A 19781-nucleotide genomic window follows, 5' to 3' on the forward strand; every position below is an offset into this window, starting at 1 on the left:
ATTGGCCAAAAAACACGTCTCACTTTTCCGGCCACCGAGCCACTCTTCTTATGAGGCCTCGTAATACCCTGATGGCTCTTTTTACATCGTTATCTTACTGTTTAATTTCTTCGTGGTTAAATACCTAAACGTAGAAGATGTACATTCAACACACGAATGCATTAGGAAAACTAAAGCTTTATCCCGAATTTAAAAATAAACAACCCCGGTTCTGCTAAAACTAAACTAGTGTACGTAATATTAGATATGAGGATATTATTATTACCACTGCTATGACTGACGATTTCGCGACAAGCTTGAGAAAATTTTTATATATTTTTTTGCATCAAAATATCTTACTTTCTGAAAAAAGGAAGTCCTTCTGAGTATTTTAAATCAAAGTCCTCACTTGTTTCTTGAGTGCTTTAAAAAGAACTCCTTCCTTCCAATCATGTTACCAAACTTTTTCCTGCTACGTTTCCAAACTTACTTTGAATGCATATTTTTACTTCAAGGATGACCGTTTGATGGGACGAAAATATTACGGTTTGGACATCACTGACACATTAAAGAACTTAAAAGAATCTCTTACACAAAGCGACTACTCATATTGTGACCTTGTCTTCCTTGTTACCGAGTAAGTGAACTTTGAAAAAAGTTAGTTCCAGATCGCGCGCTAGTGCTTTCTTAAACATGTTTACTCAGCCCGGTCTTCGAGTCCCCATTTAGGTTAGCCGCAAAATTTCTATCACAAAATGCATTCCAGGCTTTATTTGTATTGCGTTTTAGTGTCCTTTGTATTTGCAGCAAAAATATTTGTTTTACATGAGTTGAATGAAATTTTGTGCATGATTTAGGCAAACAAAAATACATACATACTTGCTTGTCTAAAATTTAGCTGAAGGCTGTGCATTTTAGGCATTACTACCGCCAATATCTAACGCTTGGTGTGTACTACGCAATATTACTTTAGTGCAATGTAACCGGGAATAATAAACCAGCGTGCGACTTTCGCGGCCACTACATATGCCTTCCCACCGAAATTGCTCGGGGTGCCAAAAATTTTTACAGGCTCTCATTGCGATCCAGTAAATTGGACACTAATTACGGAGCGAGTTGCTTAGCATAGGCGATAGGCGCTGGTGTAATGACAAGCATTCTTTTTATATCCAATAGAACTTCCGCAGTCGTTAGGCGTTCTGCATTGTCTTGCAGACGTGTATGCGCCTGTAACATTAAGGCCTTCCAATTACCCTTCCAATATCTAAAAAACGGAATGTGTTTAATGCGTTACCACCGTTTTCTGCACTAAGACTGGGTGAAAGTGTTCTGGTAGTGTAACACCCCATACATTTATCCAACGGGAACAGAAGAATATTTATTTATTTATTTAGAAAAACCTTACAGGCTCCAGGTGGAGCATGGGGTAAAGAGGGCTATACACAGAAGAGGAACTTAGGGGCATATAGCCAACACAAGGGAAAGAGAAATATAAACAAGATTTGAAGAACACCATTAGGCATTCCTTAAGAAAAAATACCCTGAAAAATGTATAAGCAATCAAAAAAAAGCAAAATTCATGGAAGGAACAAACAGTGATATAAAGGCATCCTTATCAAATATGTTGCAAGCACAGATATGAAACAAAATATTAGAAAAAATGCGCATGATTCGTTGGTCGTATTTTTCAAGGTTTGTTATAGACGCAATAGCGCCAGGAAGGTCATTCCAATGAGATATGGCACGAGGTAGAGGCGATGAATTTTATGCAAGTGTCTTTCCATAGATACGCTTGAAGCTGAATTTGTTTTAGTAAACGTGACAACATGCGTGAAGGGGGTTCGAGGGGCAGTGGGAACGGGATATCACTATGGACGTATTTGTGAAACAGACGCAGAAGAGTGACCACGCGACGAATTTTTAATGGTTGCAATGAAATGTCAAGTTTTATCTGTGTGATACTTGAAGTGATGATATAGTTGCGAGAAACAAAACGGGTGGCTCTGTTTTGGATGGATTTGAGTAGAATATATAAGTGATTTTAATGAGGTGACCATATAGATTATGCGACATCTAGCTTCGGGCGGACGAATGTGCAGTAGGACAATTTCCGCATGGCTGTTGGTGCCATTCGCAGGTTACGACGCAGGTATCCTAAGGTTTTAGATACTGCCTTATATTGATCTCAAATACTTTGTCTTCAATACGCTAGAGGAGAAAACGCATTCTGGTGCGTACCTTATTCTGTTACTTCATTTAAAGTTTCGTCGATTTAAAAAAAGCTAGGAAAAACAGTTCGTGTGTACCGCCCTGAAATGGCGGCCAGAGGGTGTCGTGACTCTAAAAAACTGCGAGCTTCAGTACCACAAGCATTTAATAAAATAAATTTACTTTGGTAATTTTACTGCCCTAACCACTTTGAGTAATAACGATGTAACTGATGTATTTTTCAGTGAAGATTTCGTCACTGTGAGTGGAAGATCTGTGGAGAAGTCTGTATGCGGTAAGGCATGGAATTGTCATTTACATCCGAAAGCATTTTTTGGCGCATTGAGACAGTGAATGATAAATTCCCATTTGCACGCAAAAACGCACCTACCAAATTGCCCTGGCTAATCTCACTGAAATAAATGATGCACAGGAGAGGGAATAACGCAGCCGATGTGTGCGTGCCAACGTGAAGCTTAAATCACCTGTTCATATAACGTTGTCAAGCACTACGGGCTGCTTCGCGTACAGAAGGTATGCATTGATGGGCAAGTTCTTGGTGTTGGTGTCAGTGTCAAGCTAACCCAAGTCTAGACTTAACGTTTGATGTTAGGCCCAACGTCATGCTCTGGCGCCTAATGTCACAATAACAGTGTTTTAGTTGCAATTGGTGAAGCTTTGCTAACCATTCAAAGTAATATCATGGCAGTTTTATCAGCCCTTTTAAAGTAATTTTTGTCCAACAAACTAACTATTAGTACTGAGAAATCAAAACGTACTTTTTTCATTCATGATCAGAACACCTAGTTTTTCACCCATGTAGTTTAACTATGAAAAAGCGTAGAATTGAAAACGCGTCTTCTATTAGGTTTTTAGGAGTTGCTTTTGATCAAAACCTGTACTGCTTGAAGCAAATTGACAGTGTATGTAGGAAAATTGCTTTGTTTCTACGCAATAATGAAGGCCCGTTAACACCTGCCACTTAACGTTTTTCCCTGCCTGTATTTCTAATTATTACACTGCCGTATAATTACTGTAATCAAACGTGGGAGAATACATATGTGACCTTTTCAACTCCTCTTCAGCGACTACAAAAACTAGTGTTGGGAATAATAACAAACTCTTCCTTTGACCACCCAAGGAGCGTAATATTTGACGCACTTCGAGGGCTCTCGTTTACATCTCTCCGTGACTGCAAGAATGCCCTTTTGGTTAACAGCGTAATAACTTCCAACTCTCCCCTGCCCTTAACCTTGCTTTTTGTGCTTGCTTGTACGACGAGAAAGCCTACAAATAGAAATTTCAACCTTTCTGTTTGTAAAAATGTGTATGGTTAACGGCTATTGAGTTTTTGGTGCGAAAGTATGGAATGTTTTATCAATTAAAGCTAAACTTGCAAGATTTTAAATTGACATGAAAAATCTTTTATTTGTATAATCAACATGCTTAGCTATCTGTAGTTACATATAACTATAGCACTTTACTTTTTACTGAATTGTCTCGTTTGGCAATCTAATAACGGATTTCTCTAAGGAAACCGGACACTAGCCTTTTGCGATCGGTCCAAATACTTGTAGGAATTCCGAGGACCATTCAATAAAGCTGCCTTATGAAGTCAGCCCGTCCCTATTAGAAAATGTAGTCACTGCGGTTACCGCTGTGTGAATTGGTATTACCACAAAACGTGAAAGCGGAGTAAAAGGCCAGAACTCATAAACTGCGCCACATGCTAGACAGCCAGTGTCAATAGTCTAGCACAGTGATACAAATTGAATGACGACCGTGCATCCGCATCGGTGCATAAAAAGCTTTCGCCTACTAAAAGTAATGACGGAGAGTGAAACGATGATGATAATCATTCATGAACACGTTAGAAAAATAAGCGCTAATGCACTGGCACTCACTAGAACAGGACGGCTAGATCTATCCTAATTTTTGCTAAACGACTGACTAATAGAGAACAATACAGAGGTGACACGTACTCATATTAAGAACCGCTAATTCGTACACGGAAAGACGTGGAAGATAAATGCACAGTAAAAACTCTTCGTCTTTTACATAGTGTTCTGACGTTTTCTTGAACTGCCTGTTTATGCAGAGTAGTGACGTTCGGAAGAAAGAAATCACGTAGACGAGGTTTGTACGAATACAAAAGCTCAAACGCCTCTCGTCCTTAGCCGACTCTTGAAAAGAAGGGTATTTTGTTGTATTATAAGCAGGCTTGCGCCTTGTTTGTTACTTTGTAATCCGAATGCCGTATGCAAAGTTGCAACCGTCTACCTAAATAAGCTAAGAATGGGTGTCAAACGCTCATGCTGGACGCGTAAGTGTTCTTCGAAAAGAATAGGCCAATTCATATGCAGTTCAAAATGCGTATTCACAAACTAATTCGCAAGCTACAGAAACTATATTAACCCAGTAATCCACTGGAGAACTTATTATACAGCATTTAGAATAGCTGTTGCAAATAAGATCAGACATTTTAAACACCAGAAGTTGCGAGGGTACTTTCGTTTTTTGCTTCTTTTCATAGTATGCCTGCTTAAAGGTCTGGAACTGCCTGCTTTCTTCTTTGTGCGTGAAATAGACATTAAGTGCGGCCATGCCCCTGTACAAATATAAAGCACAACCAATCGAACATGCAGGTTAATGAGAGTTAAGGTATCTCACTGCTACTATGCCCCATCATGCTCACTAAATTCTGTATTGTGGTTCTGCACTTGGGTGGTGTAACTCAATTCAGGGTGCCTATGGGTGGGTAGCATGTTTTATTGGAATATACTTGGTTGAGCGCCAGGTATGTAAGTAGCATATGTCTGCTACGCGCAGCTTTTCTGCTCCCACATTTGTAGTACACGTTGTATGCTGGACACCAAATAATATGGTCCCTCGGAAATTCTTTGTTGGACACTTTGCTGTAACTACAAAATGATTTGCTGGCCAGAAAAGCTGATGTAAACATATTTCAGGAAAAGTGAATGTTTTCTGCTTTCTCCACGTAGGAGAAAAGGGTAAATTCGCCAAGGCGACAAAATGACTTCTACCTGGCATATGCTCACAAAACCACTCTGCAACTTGGTGCCCCTTTCCAAGTGATGTCGGAACACTTCCAAATTTATCAGCATGAAGATAATCAGTAGTTGTAGAAAGCGTGTCCAAGATGCTAGATGGGTACGCCCATCCGTTCCAGGAGTCGTGGGCTGAAAATTGCATTATATAGGCGGGCTGGCCCTTTAAAGAATTATTGTGACTGACAGGAAAAAACTAGAACTTTTTATTGGCATAAAACGGGGCTGCCAAAAGCAGAAACAGTAATCTTTACATCTTTAAATAAAATTTTGCCCTTGTTAAAATAATTGAATAAAATGCTGTTATATGAGCAAAAAGTATTTTGTTTGAAGGGTAGTACAATTTTATATCTACCGAATTATAGACAAGTTCGTTAAATCGCCGTTGAAGTAGCTCGATTCTATTTGTCACGTTTCCTACAGGTAGATTCAAGGAATTACAATAGGGAAGAAGAAAACGGTTCTTTGTATGTAAACAATTTCAGGTTTCTACTGGAATATATGGCATTGCGCCTAACTCAATAATTATACCATAAGTGTAGTTTCTGTTTAACCATAAAGTTTCAGTGGCGGCAACACCATCTGAATTTAGCGCCACTATCATCATCATCATGCACATCCTGCCACAATCATCATCAGCGGCGCCTGGCCAGGTTAGCAGTTCCAAGCGACACAAGAGATCGAACACGACTGCGCTCCTGGTGCGGTCGCATGTCTACGCCGCTCTATAGTTCCGGCCAGGCCTTAGGCACCTGAATAAATGTAGGAGAGCCACAGCATCACCGAGTCCACCACTCCCTTTCCTACAAAGTTATTCCGTTTGAAAATGTGTGAGGCGGTCCTGTTGAAATTTCAAATTTTTTTTATCATTACAAGCATTTCAGTTACCTGATTCCAGTATTATAATTCATGCAATTTTTTCAAATAACGTAGCCTGTTTAACCGGTGTTTCAGGACTGGCGTATGTTGGATCCATATGCGAAACTGACAAGGTTGCTGTTGGCGAAGACAAGCCCCACAGCTACGACGGCACATACACAATGGCACACGAAATGTGCCACTCGTAAGTCAATAAACTATACTACGGCAGATAGTAGCGCTTGAAAAGCGAATGCAGTTAGCTTGATGACCTCATTTATAATGTTATACCTATTATAAAACTTAGTTAAAGGTAAAAATATTTTTTTAAACACAACTGTTGGGCAAGTTGGTGCCTTGTGATTAAAAAATAGAGCGAGAATTGGACAATGAAATAAAGAAGAATGATGGTACAAACGCTGTAACTATAAACACAATAGCAAAACCATTAGTACTCGATGGAAAACGGTGTTTAAAGGAGTCTGTTTTTCTAGCACGTACATGGGAACTGTTGTCTTCAATACCATAGTTTGTCGGGAAACCGAGCACAATGGTGAAAAGGCCAACAAAAGGCGCAACTATACCCCCGGTGAACGGCACCAGTAGCGCAGTGCTGCCCTCCACTGGTAGAAATCATGCCTACCAAACAACACGCCACAGACACCTTCCCGACGCCGCGCTTGAGCCCAAGGAAGTATTAGCAGAAATCGAAGCACTCTGGGTCGAAAACGCCGAGCTCAGAAGCACAAAGTAGGAAAACCAAAAAGCGTTCCCGAACAAAGGACAAGAGCGCCTGTAAAATCCAGAGCAGTCGATAGGAAGTACTTTCTCGAATATGAATGCGCGGGAGCACATAGTTGTGCTAAGTAGAAATGAAGCCCTCCTACATGTTCTTCATCGAGCAAATGCTCGATCAGCAAAGCACGGTAATAGAGATAATACGAAGAACAACAATTCCATTGCAATCGCAATGCAATGAGAACCGAGAAAAGCCGTGCTGATGACTCGCACCAACACTTGTCCACCATGTATTTAAAAAAGGTGGCTTTTCCTTCAGGTTTGTAGGTGCGACCTTTGCTTGGGCGACCGCAGTATGAGAGGTACCCAGACCACTGTTGGTTCGAAATTGTTCGCGTCGCATGCACTCCCCAATCGATGGCCGAATATGTACAGCTGAACAGAGTATTTATTGCGCTACTTTGTGAAGCTACCATTATCTCAGAGTAGTACGGGGAATGGGTGAGCGTGGTAACTACGCGCCTTTCATTTAGATGAGTCGCGCACCACATTCCTGCTATCAGAATATATGCATGGGTAAAAAGAGCGAATGGGGAAGCCTCTGAGTCAAAGTAAGAGCACCAAGAAAACTATTCAAAGCAAAAAAATGTGCGGATTATGGGAGGGCGCAGGTACACCAGTGGTACACATGCTAATGTAGGCCCCACGTCATTACCGTGCATAGAATTATCTCCTTGTCTACTCTGTAACACGCGCTGTACAAATTTAGTCGGTATAAGTTATGCGGCGATAAGCCCCGAACCGCCTACATAAAGCGCAGCTGTGACATTTGGTGCCCGTTATGTTCTTTCGACAACTCAACCCTAATTCTTTCGCATTTCTTACGTCATGAGGAATGCTTAATTATTCAAGAATGTTGTACACAGATGACAGTAAACGAATGAAAATCAATGCAAACAGTGTTTCGTGTGGTATGTTTTAGGCTTGGATCCACTCATGATGGGAACCCACCCATTAACTACATCGAGGGACACCCTGGCGCTGAAAAGTGCCCATGGAAGGAAGGATATTTGATGAGCTATGAGGATGGAGGCGTCAAGAAGTATACGCTTTCGCCGTGTTCCATTGCACAAGTGCGGGTTTTTACCAGGTGCGTAAAAACTGTTTTTACTAGATCCTTCAGTTTCTCGTTTTTAGCCTTATGGCAGCCTCTCTTAGATCATGCTCTTCGAACCAGCTAAAGACAAGAGAGTTTCCGAAGCAATAACTTTTACCCCTAAATGCAAACCCCAAAATATTTAGGGCAGGTACATTGCCAAAATGTGCACTGTTAATTTTGCAAATTGGCCGTATACCCCTGTCACACGGGAAATTTATATCGCGATTGAGTCGATCCGGATCGAGCTCAATCGGGATCGAACGCTGCTACACGGCAGTTTCAATCGCCATCGAGCCCGATCTCGCTCGAACTCCGTCATGATTTTTCAAGCCCGAAAGAGCCTTCTACGCGGAATCGGTCGAAAGCGGTGGTACTCTTGTCCATGCCAACTAAAGGCACTGAAGTTGTCACCTTTAACTAACGCCAGAAATTGAAAAAATAACTTGACTCTAATAAGCCTGCGGCAACAATCATATACCTACGACCGCGAAAACGTATCAGATGCCAGCGGCGAAAAAATTTTTTTGCGCCATCTGGCTTACGTGAGTGCAAAAGGTGCAACTTTTCAATCGCGTGTGAAACGTGCCGTGTAGCGGCCGTGGTGCGTCGAGCGCGTTCGAAAAGTCAATCGTACCTCGCTCCAATGCGGATTGAAAGTGCCCGTGTAACAGTGCTATTAGTTGCAGTCACCTCTGTTTCGACTGTTTGTGATATTTCTAGCGCTTCAAATACCAACATAAAACTTAAACAAACAACTAAGAAACAGTTGTCTTTGGTAACAATTACAAGAGAAATCACCGTTTGTGAGTAATTGTAAGTGCGAGTAGTTCAGACAATATATTTTAAAAAATAGCCTCAAAGAACTTTGTATATATGTGTAGTTATAGTAGTCTAAACTGGTGAACCCGTTTATTCTCATAAGTGACGATTAGGCTCTACGCCTCCGCCGTGCAAATACGTGAAAGCAGTAGCAGAGCTCGGCGCATGTGCTTGGGAGCTATTTGACGATTTCTTTGGGCGGGTGCAGTGCACGCGCCCGCTCAGGGGAAACGTATGATACGACTTTTAGCGCGCGGGTTTTATTTAATCGCGTGGTGCTTGAAAGAGTGCTCCGCCTGTCGTCGTTGACCACCACTAGTCGTCTTATCGGCGAGTTGAGCCACCGGGCATAAAAAAACAATTGAAGTGGTCTCACCAGAAGGGAAAGATGATAATTGCCGGATTAAAGTGTCTCAAGACAACTTTACTAACAAATCCTTGTTAACGCCCCCGTTAGAGACAGGAAACAGATTGTCATTTAATGTTCTTACGTTGCGGAAATGCGTATCTCTCACGGAGACGTTATTTCATGCTTAGTTTGGAAAAATATGAGACATACTGGTCAGCAAAAAACGTGCCGAGCCGTTATTTCAGACAATACCGACGCACCCTAGTGAAAAGGGGGTGAAGAGATGAAGAGGCTGCTGGGTTACTTTAATGCTGAGTTTTTAATGGCCAAAATGACAAAACTCACCACAGTGACGCGGGCTGTTAAATAAGAATATTTTTCTAGGCTTGACAGAAAACAGTTGCCAAATTTACTACCTACGCTGTAGACATAGAAAAAACCATTGACATGCATTGCAGCCAATATGGCGGAGAACTCGCACAGTCATTCTAAACAACACCGACATAGTTGTACTCTCGTCAAAGAACCTGCACAAAACAATCCACGCCGTGCTTTACGGAAAACATGGAAAAGTTTTTCCCTTGATGTGGTAACCTCAAGCTGCCGCTTAAGCGACTTTATCATTTACAAATTGCAACAAGCTCTAGGCGCTCCTGCGCCGGCGGAAACTACACGTGTGCCGACAGCTATGACCTATGCGCTGCTCTTCGTTAACTCGTCGTTTGTATGCTCCAAAAGGCGACAATTTTTCCTTGCCTCTAGCGCAATAGTTCGCCCCAAGAAAAAAAAACCTGCGGCTGACTCTCGATCGCCGTATGCTGCTGGCTGTGCTGCCGCTTTTGAGAAACCGGCCACACCGACGCCACTGCAAGCTTTTGGGACTGCGGGGCGTTTCCTTCGCTACCCCGGCCTACATACCTCGACCAGACCGCGATAGAGATCGAAAAGCGCATACAGTGAAACCTCGATATATCGAACAGCGCGGTGCCCGCGAAATAGTTCGATATAACCAGAATTCGATATATATAATCACGTGGAAAACGTGTCATAAACTGGTAGATATCAATAAATGAACGAATTGTGCAGTAAATACTCACTTGGTGCTTCAAAGTATTTATTCTTTTGGCTTAAAGTACTTCAGCAGGGTAGCCTGGCGTGTTATACACGACTTCCTCAACGTAGTCCAAACGTTCCACAAGCGACATGCCGGTGCCTTTTATAGCGCTGCAGTAGCGGTGTGGTAGGGCCACAACCGCTGAAGCCTCGGTCGAAGTCGGGAGCGGGGCACTATCAGCGCTTGCGGGTACAACCTCGGCAGCGCCTTCGTTTGTGCGCTCAGTAGTAACCTCCGCTAGGATCTCCACACCCGTCAACTCCGCCGTAGTACCGGTGCTGTCGTCACCGCCAACTAAGTCATCAATGCACATGCTTCGTGGCTCAGCCCCAACAAAGCGCTCCAGCTGGCCCAGGTTTCTTCAAGTTCGCATTCTTCTTTTGCACCGTCTAATTCAGCTTCGGTGCAACCGATGCGCAGCAGTCGGAAACGCCCATCGCGACACCGCTATCCTCGAGGGTACTGCGGGATAGCCCGCCGCCTGTCAACAGAGCGTGAGCGGCCTGGGCAGTCTGGGGTGGCGGAGTTCGATATACCCATTTCATGTCCGTTCCAGTTCGAAATAAAAAATTAAAAATGCATGTGATTTCCCGCGTGATATAGAAAGTGTTCGATATAGGCAATAATTCAATATACCCGTGTTCGATATATCGAGGTTTGACTGTATCAGAGTTAACTGGGGATCATGGAATGGACGGAGGGTGGTGATCCCGTTTTCCAGCTGCGGCAGGCGGGAGTTGAGGAGCGCGCTCGCCAAAGTGTGAGCGGCTTCATTTCCGAAGCCGCCCGCTTGCCCGGGAATCGAAGTTACATGTACGTCCACATTGTGGTGCACGTGAAGTGCGCGGCAACTGCTCTTAATTAGATGAGTTAGAGGGCCTTGCCGTGGAATCTATCCGAATTTGCTCAGAGCTTCAGGGGAATCTGTGTGCATTGTAAGGCGCTCCGCATGGAGAAATGCCCCTTCAGGAGCTTCCTGTAATTATAAAGCCCAAAGTCATGGCAATAGTGCCTACCTACCGTTCACAAGACGTGGGGTCATCCCAATCATCGTACTGGGGCACCGCGCCATGCTGCACGTGACGTTCTGGGTGACAAAATCAATGCCTGCGCGGTGGGTACAGGATTCTGACGCGTCCATGCACATGGCCCCAGGCGCTACATCTGTGCGGTTAAGTTGAGCGGATCGATGAAAAGCATGGGACCATTTATTCAGCCAGCAGGTAATAGGATTCTGCAGGTGAACTTACTCACCCTCTCTGGGGGGAATTTCTGTAGGACTGTTTGGCAGGTCGGCATGGTGCACGGGGAGTCCAGCAATAATAGCTGTTGGACAAGGAAACTTCATGTTATGGGCTATTAGCATGATTTTAGCTGAGCTCTTCTATAATCGTGTCCATTAAAAGAAGTCTAGGGAGACCATGGGGCACTTCTTTTCGCGTGTGCCCGGGAAGGCCCGAAATAACGTGCATGGATGCTCTGTGCAACACCTCCAGCCGTTTCTTATAGGGGCCTGAGGGAGATACAAACACGAGGTTCCATAAGCGGCGCGTGATGTTAGGATTGCTGTTACTAAGATGCTGGCAACCTTATTTGCTATGGAAAATCCCCATAATGAGATGAAGGGCGCTCGTCCATGTACACGCAAGCTTGTTAAGCCATGCGTTGACACGGCATGCTCGCGTGACATCGTACTCTCAGGATGCGAGCGTGACGGGTAGGTGATGCGAGGAGCGGTCAGTCTCCGACTTTGAGGCTGACTTTGGCTGTTTCTTCCTGTGACACTCCCAGGAGCATGTACTGAGTTTTCTAAGCTGATGGGTCCTCGTCAGCCCGCGGAAGGTAGGTGACGAAATCATCCAGGGCTGTTTGAACCGCAGTTATTGCTTGTGGCATGCTTCCCTGGTTAAGTCCATATGGTTACACCATCGGCGTACATAATAAAGCGAGTTCCTGTAGCCTAACCATGAAGACAAATAGCAAGTTCTCCCATCAATAGGTTGAATTGGGTTGGCTAGAGGACTGCCTGGTAAAGCATTCCTGCCCTATTTGTATCATGACGTGGTTGCTCACGTTCGCTACGTATGTAAACTTTGTCGTCCTGCAAGAACGCCTTAATTAAGTTCATTATGCGTGTGTCTGGACAAGTTTTTTCTATAGCTGCAATAATGACCTTGTGGGAGCGGGTGTCAAAATCCTCTGGAAGGTCTACAGTTAGCCGGATTTTGGGTATGCTGCTTCGCCGGCGGCGGGATTTGTTTGTCACACCGTGAAGAAGGTAGAGGCTGTCGTGCGTGCAAATATTTGCTCGGAATGCTGTTTGCGCTGGATATAAAGGGGCGCATTGTTCTTCAAGATGGTAATTGAGACATCTGAGAACCATTTCCTCCAGAAGCTTAAAAGGGTAGGAGTCGGTGAAATTGGCCACATGTTGTTCAGTTGTGTAGTGGACTTGCGAGGCTTGGGAATATGTACTACAACATAGTGTTTTCTTTTTTGCTGAGAGTACATGACATCCACGCACGATTCAAGTTTTCCGGTTACTGCAGCCGCCATTCGGATCCAGATTTCGGAACACATGCCAGGTGATGCGATCTTTACCAGGTGCACCGTGATCATTCTCAGTGGCCTATGTGTAGAATAACTTTTATAGCGTGAACGGGCCACTACACTCTCATCGCCGTCTGGTATATGTTTTTCTAACGATGAGGTACGCGAGGGTGTACAGAGGTTCTGGGAAAAAGAAGATCTAGCCAAATCCTCGTATTTTGCACTGGTGATGCCTTCTTAAGTATTGCTTGTATGTTCCGTGTTCTAGTTCACCGTTGATGGCTCCAAACGTTTGCAATAGTTTTCGAAGGCCTCTTTCTTCTCCGAAGGAAGGGAAGTGGTACACCAATCGTTCGCAAGTGACTTGCTTTGTGTGCCGTTGAGCTTTCGCCGTCTTGTCGCGCACCTTGAGAAAGTCCGCTTACCGCCTTTCGCCGGCAAGGTAAGCATTGTGCAGCTACTGTTTCGTATTAGACACATTCACCGGATGTTGATCTCACGTGGCTGGGCTCTCGTTGACTAATATATCCATAGTTAATTCCTGTGCAGCACGCAGAGTTTGGCATAGAAGGCATGTCCGTTTCATGACGAATAAAGGTAGCCCCGAATTCATCCCTATTCACAGCTTTAGTTTGTCGTGTCCGCCTTGTCCTGACCCCAAAATTAAGTTCCAACCAAATTTGGTAATGAACGCTACACAATGTATCCATCCCGCATCGCCACTCACGCACGAAGCCACTCACGTAAGCGGTGGTTTCTGCCAGTACAAGGCCAAATGCCCCTGTTTCGTCTCTGATGTAGTTGCAGGGACTGACCACGAGGAAATAGCCAATCACGATGCTGGGCATTGAAGATCCCATATATGCGTATTGCGTCACGGAGATATTGCGCACGAATATCCCGTACGCACGCGCAACCTGCTATTCTGGACGCACTTGTGTCTTGAAGCATGTATACAAGCATGGCGAGCACCATCTGGCGTGGTGTAAGTTTGCGTCTTACTGCTACCGCTTCCTGATAATCAGTACAGAATGTTGCATTAAGTACTGTGTGAGGTACATTACGACGAGCAAACACTGTGCTCTGTGCATGAACCAACCTTTCCGAATAGTCGCGCCGCGTGTTATGAACGAAACACGTTTCAAAGTAACCGTCGTAGTGTCTACTTTTCGGTTTAGTACCCTTTCTTTCTTGCAGTAAAAGAAAGACTGCGTTCCGAATATACCTAAACCGCATGTTAAGTTCATTGGCGCATGTCCCCAGATTACGCCAGTTCCGATGAGGAACAACCGGTGATCCTGACATGCGGGTTGAAGTCAGGTGAGGGCTATTGCGGGTGTTGCTTTCCACGTTTCCGCTCATGGAGAGTGCGTTAGGCTGGCTGAAACCAGCTATGGCAACCATTCAAGTATCTGCACGCGAAAAAGCTGAATTGCTAGCAGTTGCTGAGTATGCATGACTGCAAGACTTTGCTTCAAGTATATGGTGGAAGCATTATGAGCGCAGTTCAATCTGCTTGAAGGGTTTTCAGATCGGGAAAGCGGAATGCGACTGTCCAGGGAACGTGACTGGAGTCGTTGTGTGCCTTGATCCGTCCCGCTCTTTCCGAAATTGTTTGTGCGTTGCCGCCGCAAGCGGCATTTCTTTGCATTCCGTGGCTTGACTTCCAAACTGGGACTTTGCAGTTGCAAAAGATTTCTGGAGATGAAAAAATTGGCTTTTGTAACGGAATAATTGTTGACGCATATTCACGCTGAGCCACGTTTTCTTCTAGTACCAGTCCCTACAATAATTACGCCACTAAAAGTTAACAAAGCGTCTCCATAAATAGATTAACACTTTAAATACTGACTTTTTATTTATAGAAAAATGACTTTTTCTGTGTTTGCCATATTAATATGATCGTCTACACTTACAAAGAAAAAATTGAGCTTGTGTTGCTAGTACACAGGGATTTAAAGCACTAGATCTACTTAGGTCGTTTTGGAACTAAAATTTTAAAATCGAGCAGACAATTTTTTTGCTTGTTTTCCCACATTTAAAATTCAATGAGCTCACATACAAAACGTGAAGCGGGCATTGAAAATATTGTTTGATTTACAGCCATGTAATCAAACTAGGTCTTCTAATTTAGTCTCCATTGCGATGCCTTCCTCTTTCTCGCGTTCACTTGGCAAAAAAAGAACAACGATGATATGTATCAAAGGAGTAATCCCTGAAGAACCTTTTCTCAGAGAACTAGCTGTTTCGGTTGTGTTCAGAAATTGCTTCAAGAATTTTGGTTAATGTACTAAATATAGCACACCAGGGGCGAAAGGGTTTATTAGTTCTAATGCGGAGCTTTCCGGTCATACAGTTGAACTGCTTTGTGTTTCTTGGAAAAACCCCTACATAAGCGAAACCTGGCGATGGGTTAATCACCTTGTTCTTTGAAAGGGCGTCGTTCTGATAATTGTGAAAGGAGCACTTCTCGTAATAGTGGTAATGTGTATGCCAGCGCTGAGAACCATACTCCAGCTTTTACAGGGTTGACAGAGAGAGAAAGGCGTCCTAAAGATTTGTAATGTTGCGAAATCTTCTAATTTACTTTTGGTCAGCACCTTACACGAAATATCGATTGGTGTTTCGACTTCGACTCAGAGCACTCGAAAAGGCCATCCATTCCGGGTGACACGCTCCCTCCCTAGGAAGAGTTGACTTGCGCTACAGGGAGATGACTTTCCTGTGTGTGTATATAGGCAGGCCCATTGGCAGTAATCTAAGCCCTCACTGTATAATTTAATGCGAAGGCCCAGGGAAATTTCTTGTATATAAACTACGCTGATGCTGTTTTAGCACGTATGTTATTAGCAGCCAGTGCTCACGACCCGCCGCTCTCTCATTATGAGGGCAGCCTATTCGGTTCGATTAAGCGATACTACAGCCACAGCTTACCTTCATCACTTTTCGGAGCCAAAGCTGGTTTAGAGTGCAAAACATACCTTACTAGGTCGCCCATGACATAGGGTAAGATGCCTTCTCGCATTCTGGCTGCACCGTCTGCGCAGGAAGTAGTTACGTTCTTTGTAACTTAACAAAACATTAGCTCACGCAATTTTAGGAAAACACGAACTTAGGAGCGGAAGTTATAAAACACCCCGCCAAGAACATTCGTCTATATGCCGGATTTCGCCCTCAGCAGAGACATCCCTGCCAGAACGTTCGGATCATACTGATCGCTCGTTTTACTGCATATATAAATCTAGGTAAGGAAAACATAAGTAACGGAAGGCTTGTTTTTTAACAACTCGGCGCATTTCTTAATAGATATCGGGCAATGGCAGTGTAAATGGTATGGGTGCTAAACGTATAAATGGTGAAGGGCTGCATGCTTACCTGCAACTAATGGTCCGTTCGAATGCTGAAAATTGTTTAGCAGAGAAAGGCCTGGTGATATCCTTTCAAAAGTATACCTCGAAATGAAGTGCTCCATACTGTGACTGAGCGGCTGGCTCATTCATAAATCTCCAGCCTGAGCTGCAAAGCATATAGGCAGCAAATTTTGGGAATACTATTCTATCGACAAAAAGTAGCGACTCATGTACTTTGAAGGCCAGCTGTTGAGCTCACGGTTGATTCCCAGCGAACTAATGGTGGTGTTTTGAGAAGACTAATTTTTTAAAACAGCACCAAAACCCTATAATGCACCAGAAAAGTTGCTGTCAATTACATTTTGCAGTATTTCTGTATGTTTGTTGTTTAAAGCGGGCGTTTCCGCTGGTCACAGGCCGCACTAAAAAAAGAATAATACCAAACATAAATCTTCGCATTCACGATTTCTATAACGCCGAAATAACGTCAACCACTAACTTTCACATTTTGTTAAATTTTGTAACCAGCATGTCACCGATAGTTTTGGACGCCAGTTTGGCCGTGCGAAAGTAACGGGGTTCCCAGGAGTGCTTAAGGGTTCGCTGTCTGGAAGTCTTGATGAACAGGCTAGGTCGGCAAAGAGCCGCAAATCCCCGTCCCACCATAAGACATACGGTTGGTGGGTGTTTCTGCCATTATGTCATTGTTTTATGGAATAAGACAAGGAGTATGGGTATGTGTGAGAACAAAAAAAAACTAATGTGCGGCAGTAAATAAATTCATAAGTGATATTTGCCGTGTTCTTTTATAAAAAAAATATGAATGCTTGATTTTTGCGATTGCAAATTACATAGTGCATCCAGTGCAGGAAAAAAAATCCCTCAGTCGCCTGCTCTTACCCGCGCTACTATAATAGCTCCCGGCGGCGTTTTAAGAAATCCAACGGAAACAGTTACGAAAGGTTCCATTAGATAGGTTCCACGTTCCTCTCGGAACGCACGGGGAGAAGGACAGAGTGGTTCCGTAAAGGTAGGAGTAGGACGCTTCGATTCACACGCGTCTCCGCCGTACAGCAGCGCTGGCATCGAGGCACCCGGCCTGGAGCAGTGGAACGCTGTAAATTTAAATTGACTTAAGCAAACCTCTAGCGTGTTTACCTTGGGAGGAGCGCGATGGAAGCGCAACAGCATGAGAGGTGAGCGGGAAAACGAAGGGAGGAGTTTACTTCACAAATGTCGATGGTAGACTACCGTCTCTTCCCGACATTTGCAACGAAAGGAGCGGATACGCGTTCATTTTTTTTCTTATTTCTTTCTTCTTGATTTGGTACATGCTCACCCGTAAATAGAAGTCCTTCCATTAAAATTGTCGTATTTTCTACATGATAATGTAAGTCGTGTTATACTCCACTTTTCCCCAACCAAAATTTTAACAAAGTGCCGCAAGCGCACCGTAAATGTACCGATGCTACATTCTCAATGAAGCAGGACACTGAGCTTTTTCTGTTTGCTTATTCGCAGGACACTCTCAAGGATCTGCATACAGATTACGCATGAAGCAACGTACAAAAGCGGGAAGTATCCAGGACAGAAGATCACTGACCGTGAATTCTGTAAAATCATGCACTCAAAGGAGCGTGAAGTTATGCCATACAACGTACGTTTTTAAAGCGAAAGCTTTCTAGTGGGATCGATGGCTTCCAGTCAAAATCAAATGTATTTCCTCGTAGACTGGCTGACCGGGAACACACGGCCCGTACGCGAAATCTGGCTTCCATTGGGTCAAGACGGTTGTAACCACGAAATAGTTTACAATTATAGCGTTTATAGATGCCTTTACTTAATGTGTCAAAAAACGTCGCAAGGGTTCGTTCTACGCTCACGATTTGGGTCTTTGGAGATTTGACTATCGAATGGACGAACTTCCAGCGAAAGTGTGACACACTTTTAGAGGAGGTATTGAAGTACTTTCGGCGCGATTTTGATGTCAAAGTTTTTGCGCTTTTCTCAACTTTCTTTACTATGAATGGTAAAGTATTTGATTGAATACAATTATATCTAAACCTTTTGCTTCAAACGTTATGAGTTTGTAGTTTTCAGCTTACATGTTACGCGAAATGCGTAGTATCCGATACTTAGAGGGCTCAATTTGGGGAACTAATATTAAAACCCTGGTAGCAACTAACTTTGTAGGTAAGTTTTCTAAAGTAAGTGTAGACAATTGGTAAATGCACAGAAAAAAGATTCAATGGTGGCAGGCCCCGCATCAGGCGACAGAACAGTGGAGATGTTTGATGGAAATTTCTGGGATCATATTAAGAATGCATTAGCGATTTTAATCTACGCGGGGCACAAAAATACTCTCAAAAGATTTTACTCTGAACAGCGCTTAAAAATTCGTAGGACGCAGGCCAGCCGTCAGCATCATACGCGTTTTTTAAGTACAGTAATGCGTAGTTACCTAAGAGCAACCAGTGAGGAGCCAGAAAACAAGCTGCCTTGAATTAATATTTAGTGTTTATTCTAACAGTGGTAGTATTTAAAATATATCTCGAATTGGCGCATGGGTCTAAGGCGGTTTTTTGTTGTGAACAAGAGCACTGATGGGAGTATCAGTCGCGATGCCAATATATCACGGGTACAAGAATTGAACTGAAAACCTTGTGTGTCCACTATTCGATAACGTCAAATATCCCAAGGTCAAGTAAGGACGTACGAGGCGAGGTTTTGCACTCTGCGTCATAGCGCAGGAGGTGCTTTGGCATGCCAAATTTTTTGAAGAATTTATTACATACAAGGATTCGACAAACCTACGAATATCTAATGATGGTTGCCTGAATATTACAAATCCTTTTATTCACGTTGAGGCCTTGTGACTCCGATGAACATACCTAATTTAGGCTTCTGAAGGGCCCACGTACTAAACAGGAACACTATTACTTTATGCGAATGGCGAGAATTAATGAGGGACACATCCCCGGATTTTATCTGGCTTCTTTCTTCGGAACCTCCCACTGATATAGTCGTAATCAATGATAGCTTGAACAGGTGCGTTTTTTTATATACGCATTTACCTTAATGGTGCTTTATTATCTATAGTTATTTGAATCTTCAAATCTATAGTTATTTGAAGTTTACCTTAATTCTTCCGGATTCGGTACTACCTTCACGTACCTGGAGGGCGTTTTGATTTTTGGGGGCACAAAGGATTGGTGGTAGCTTTGGCGACTACGGTGTTTCGCTACTGACAATTAGCGGACAGCCCGTATCGGCGGGTGATCCCAGAGGGGAGCTTTAACGGATTAACCAAAACAAGACGCCAGGAAAATTTGGATGAAAGACACGTTCTGCAGCGCCGCAAAGATAAACAGCATTTGTAGGCCGCAGTTTAAAGCGCGGATAAAGGGTTACAAAACCTCCATTGACTTGGTATCTTTGCACGGCACAGAAGTCAACCTTTACTACCTTCCGATCGCTACCCCGATGATTTCAAAAAGCTTTGGTTTTTGAACAAATAAAACCTGTTAAGTGAATTTGTGTATATGTGGGTTCGTAAATAGAGATAAAAGTACGACACAACTCTGAGTCA

General features: G+C 43.5%; 1 protein-coding gene across 1 annotated transcript in view; it reads left to right on the plus strand.

Moving 5' to 3' along the window:
- LOC144141521 (venom metalloproteinase antarease-like TserMP_B) overlaps nucleotides 1-19781 on the plus strand; it is a 37073-nt gene that overhangs the window by 7274 nt on the left and 10018 nt on the right. The window contains exons 5-9 of the mRNA XM_077673069.1: nucleotides 495-616; nucleotides 2433-2482; nucleotides 6210-6318; nucleotides 7834-8001; nucleotides 17714-17849. Of these exons, the coding sequence (XP_077529195.1) occupies nucleotides 495-616; nucleotides 2433-2482; nucleotides 6210-6318; nucleotides 7834-8001; nucleotides 17714-17849 (585 nt within the window). The remainder of the gene's footprint in view (nucleotides 1-494; nucleotides 617-2432; nucleotides 2483-6209; nucleotides 6319-7833; nucleotides 8002-17713; nucleotides 17850-19781) is intronic.

Source organism: Haemaphysalis longicornis, unplaced genomic scaffold (genome assembly GCF_048455015.1).
Source record: "Haemaphysalis longicornis isolate Haplotype H1 unplaced genomic scaffold, Haemaphysalis longicornis Haplotype H1 scaffold_6, whole genome shotgun sequence".
In the NCBI taxonomy this organism is placed as follows: domain Eukaryota; kingdom Metazoa; phylum Arthropoda; class Arachnida; order Ixodida; family Ixodidae; genus Haemaphysalis; species Haemaphysalis longicornis.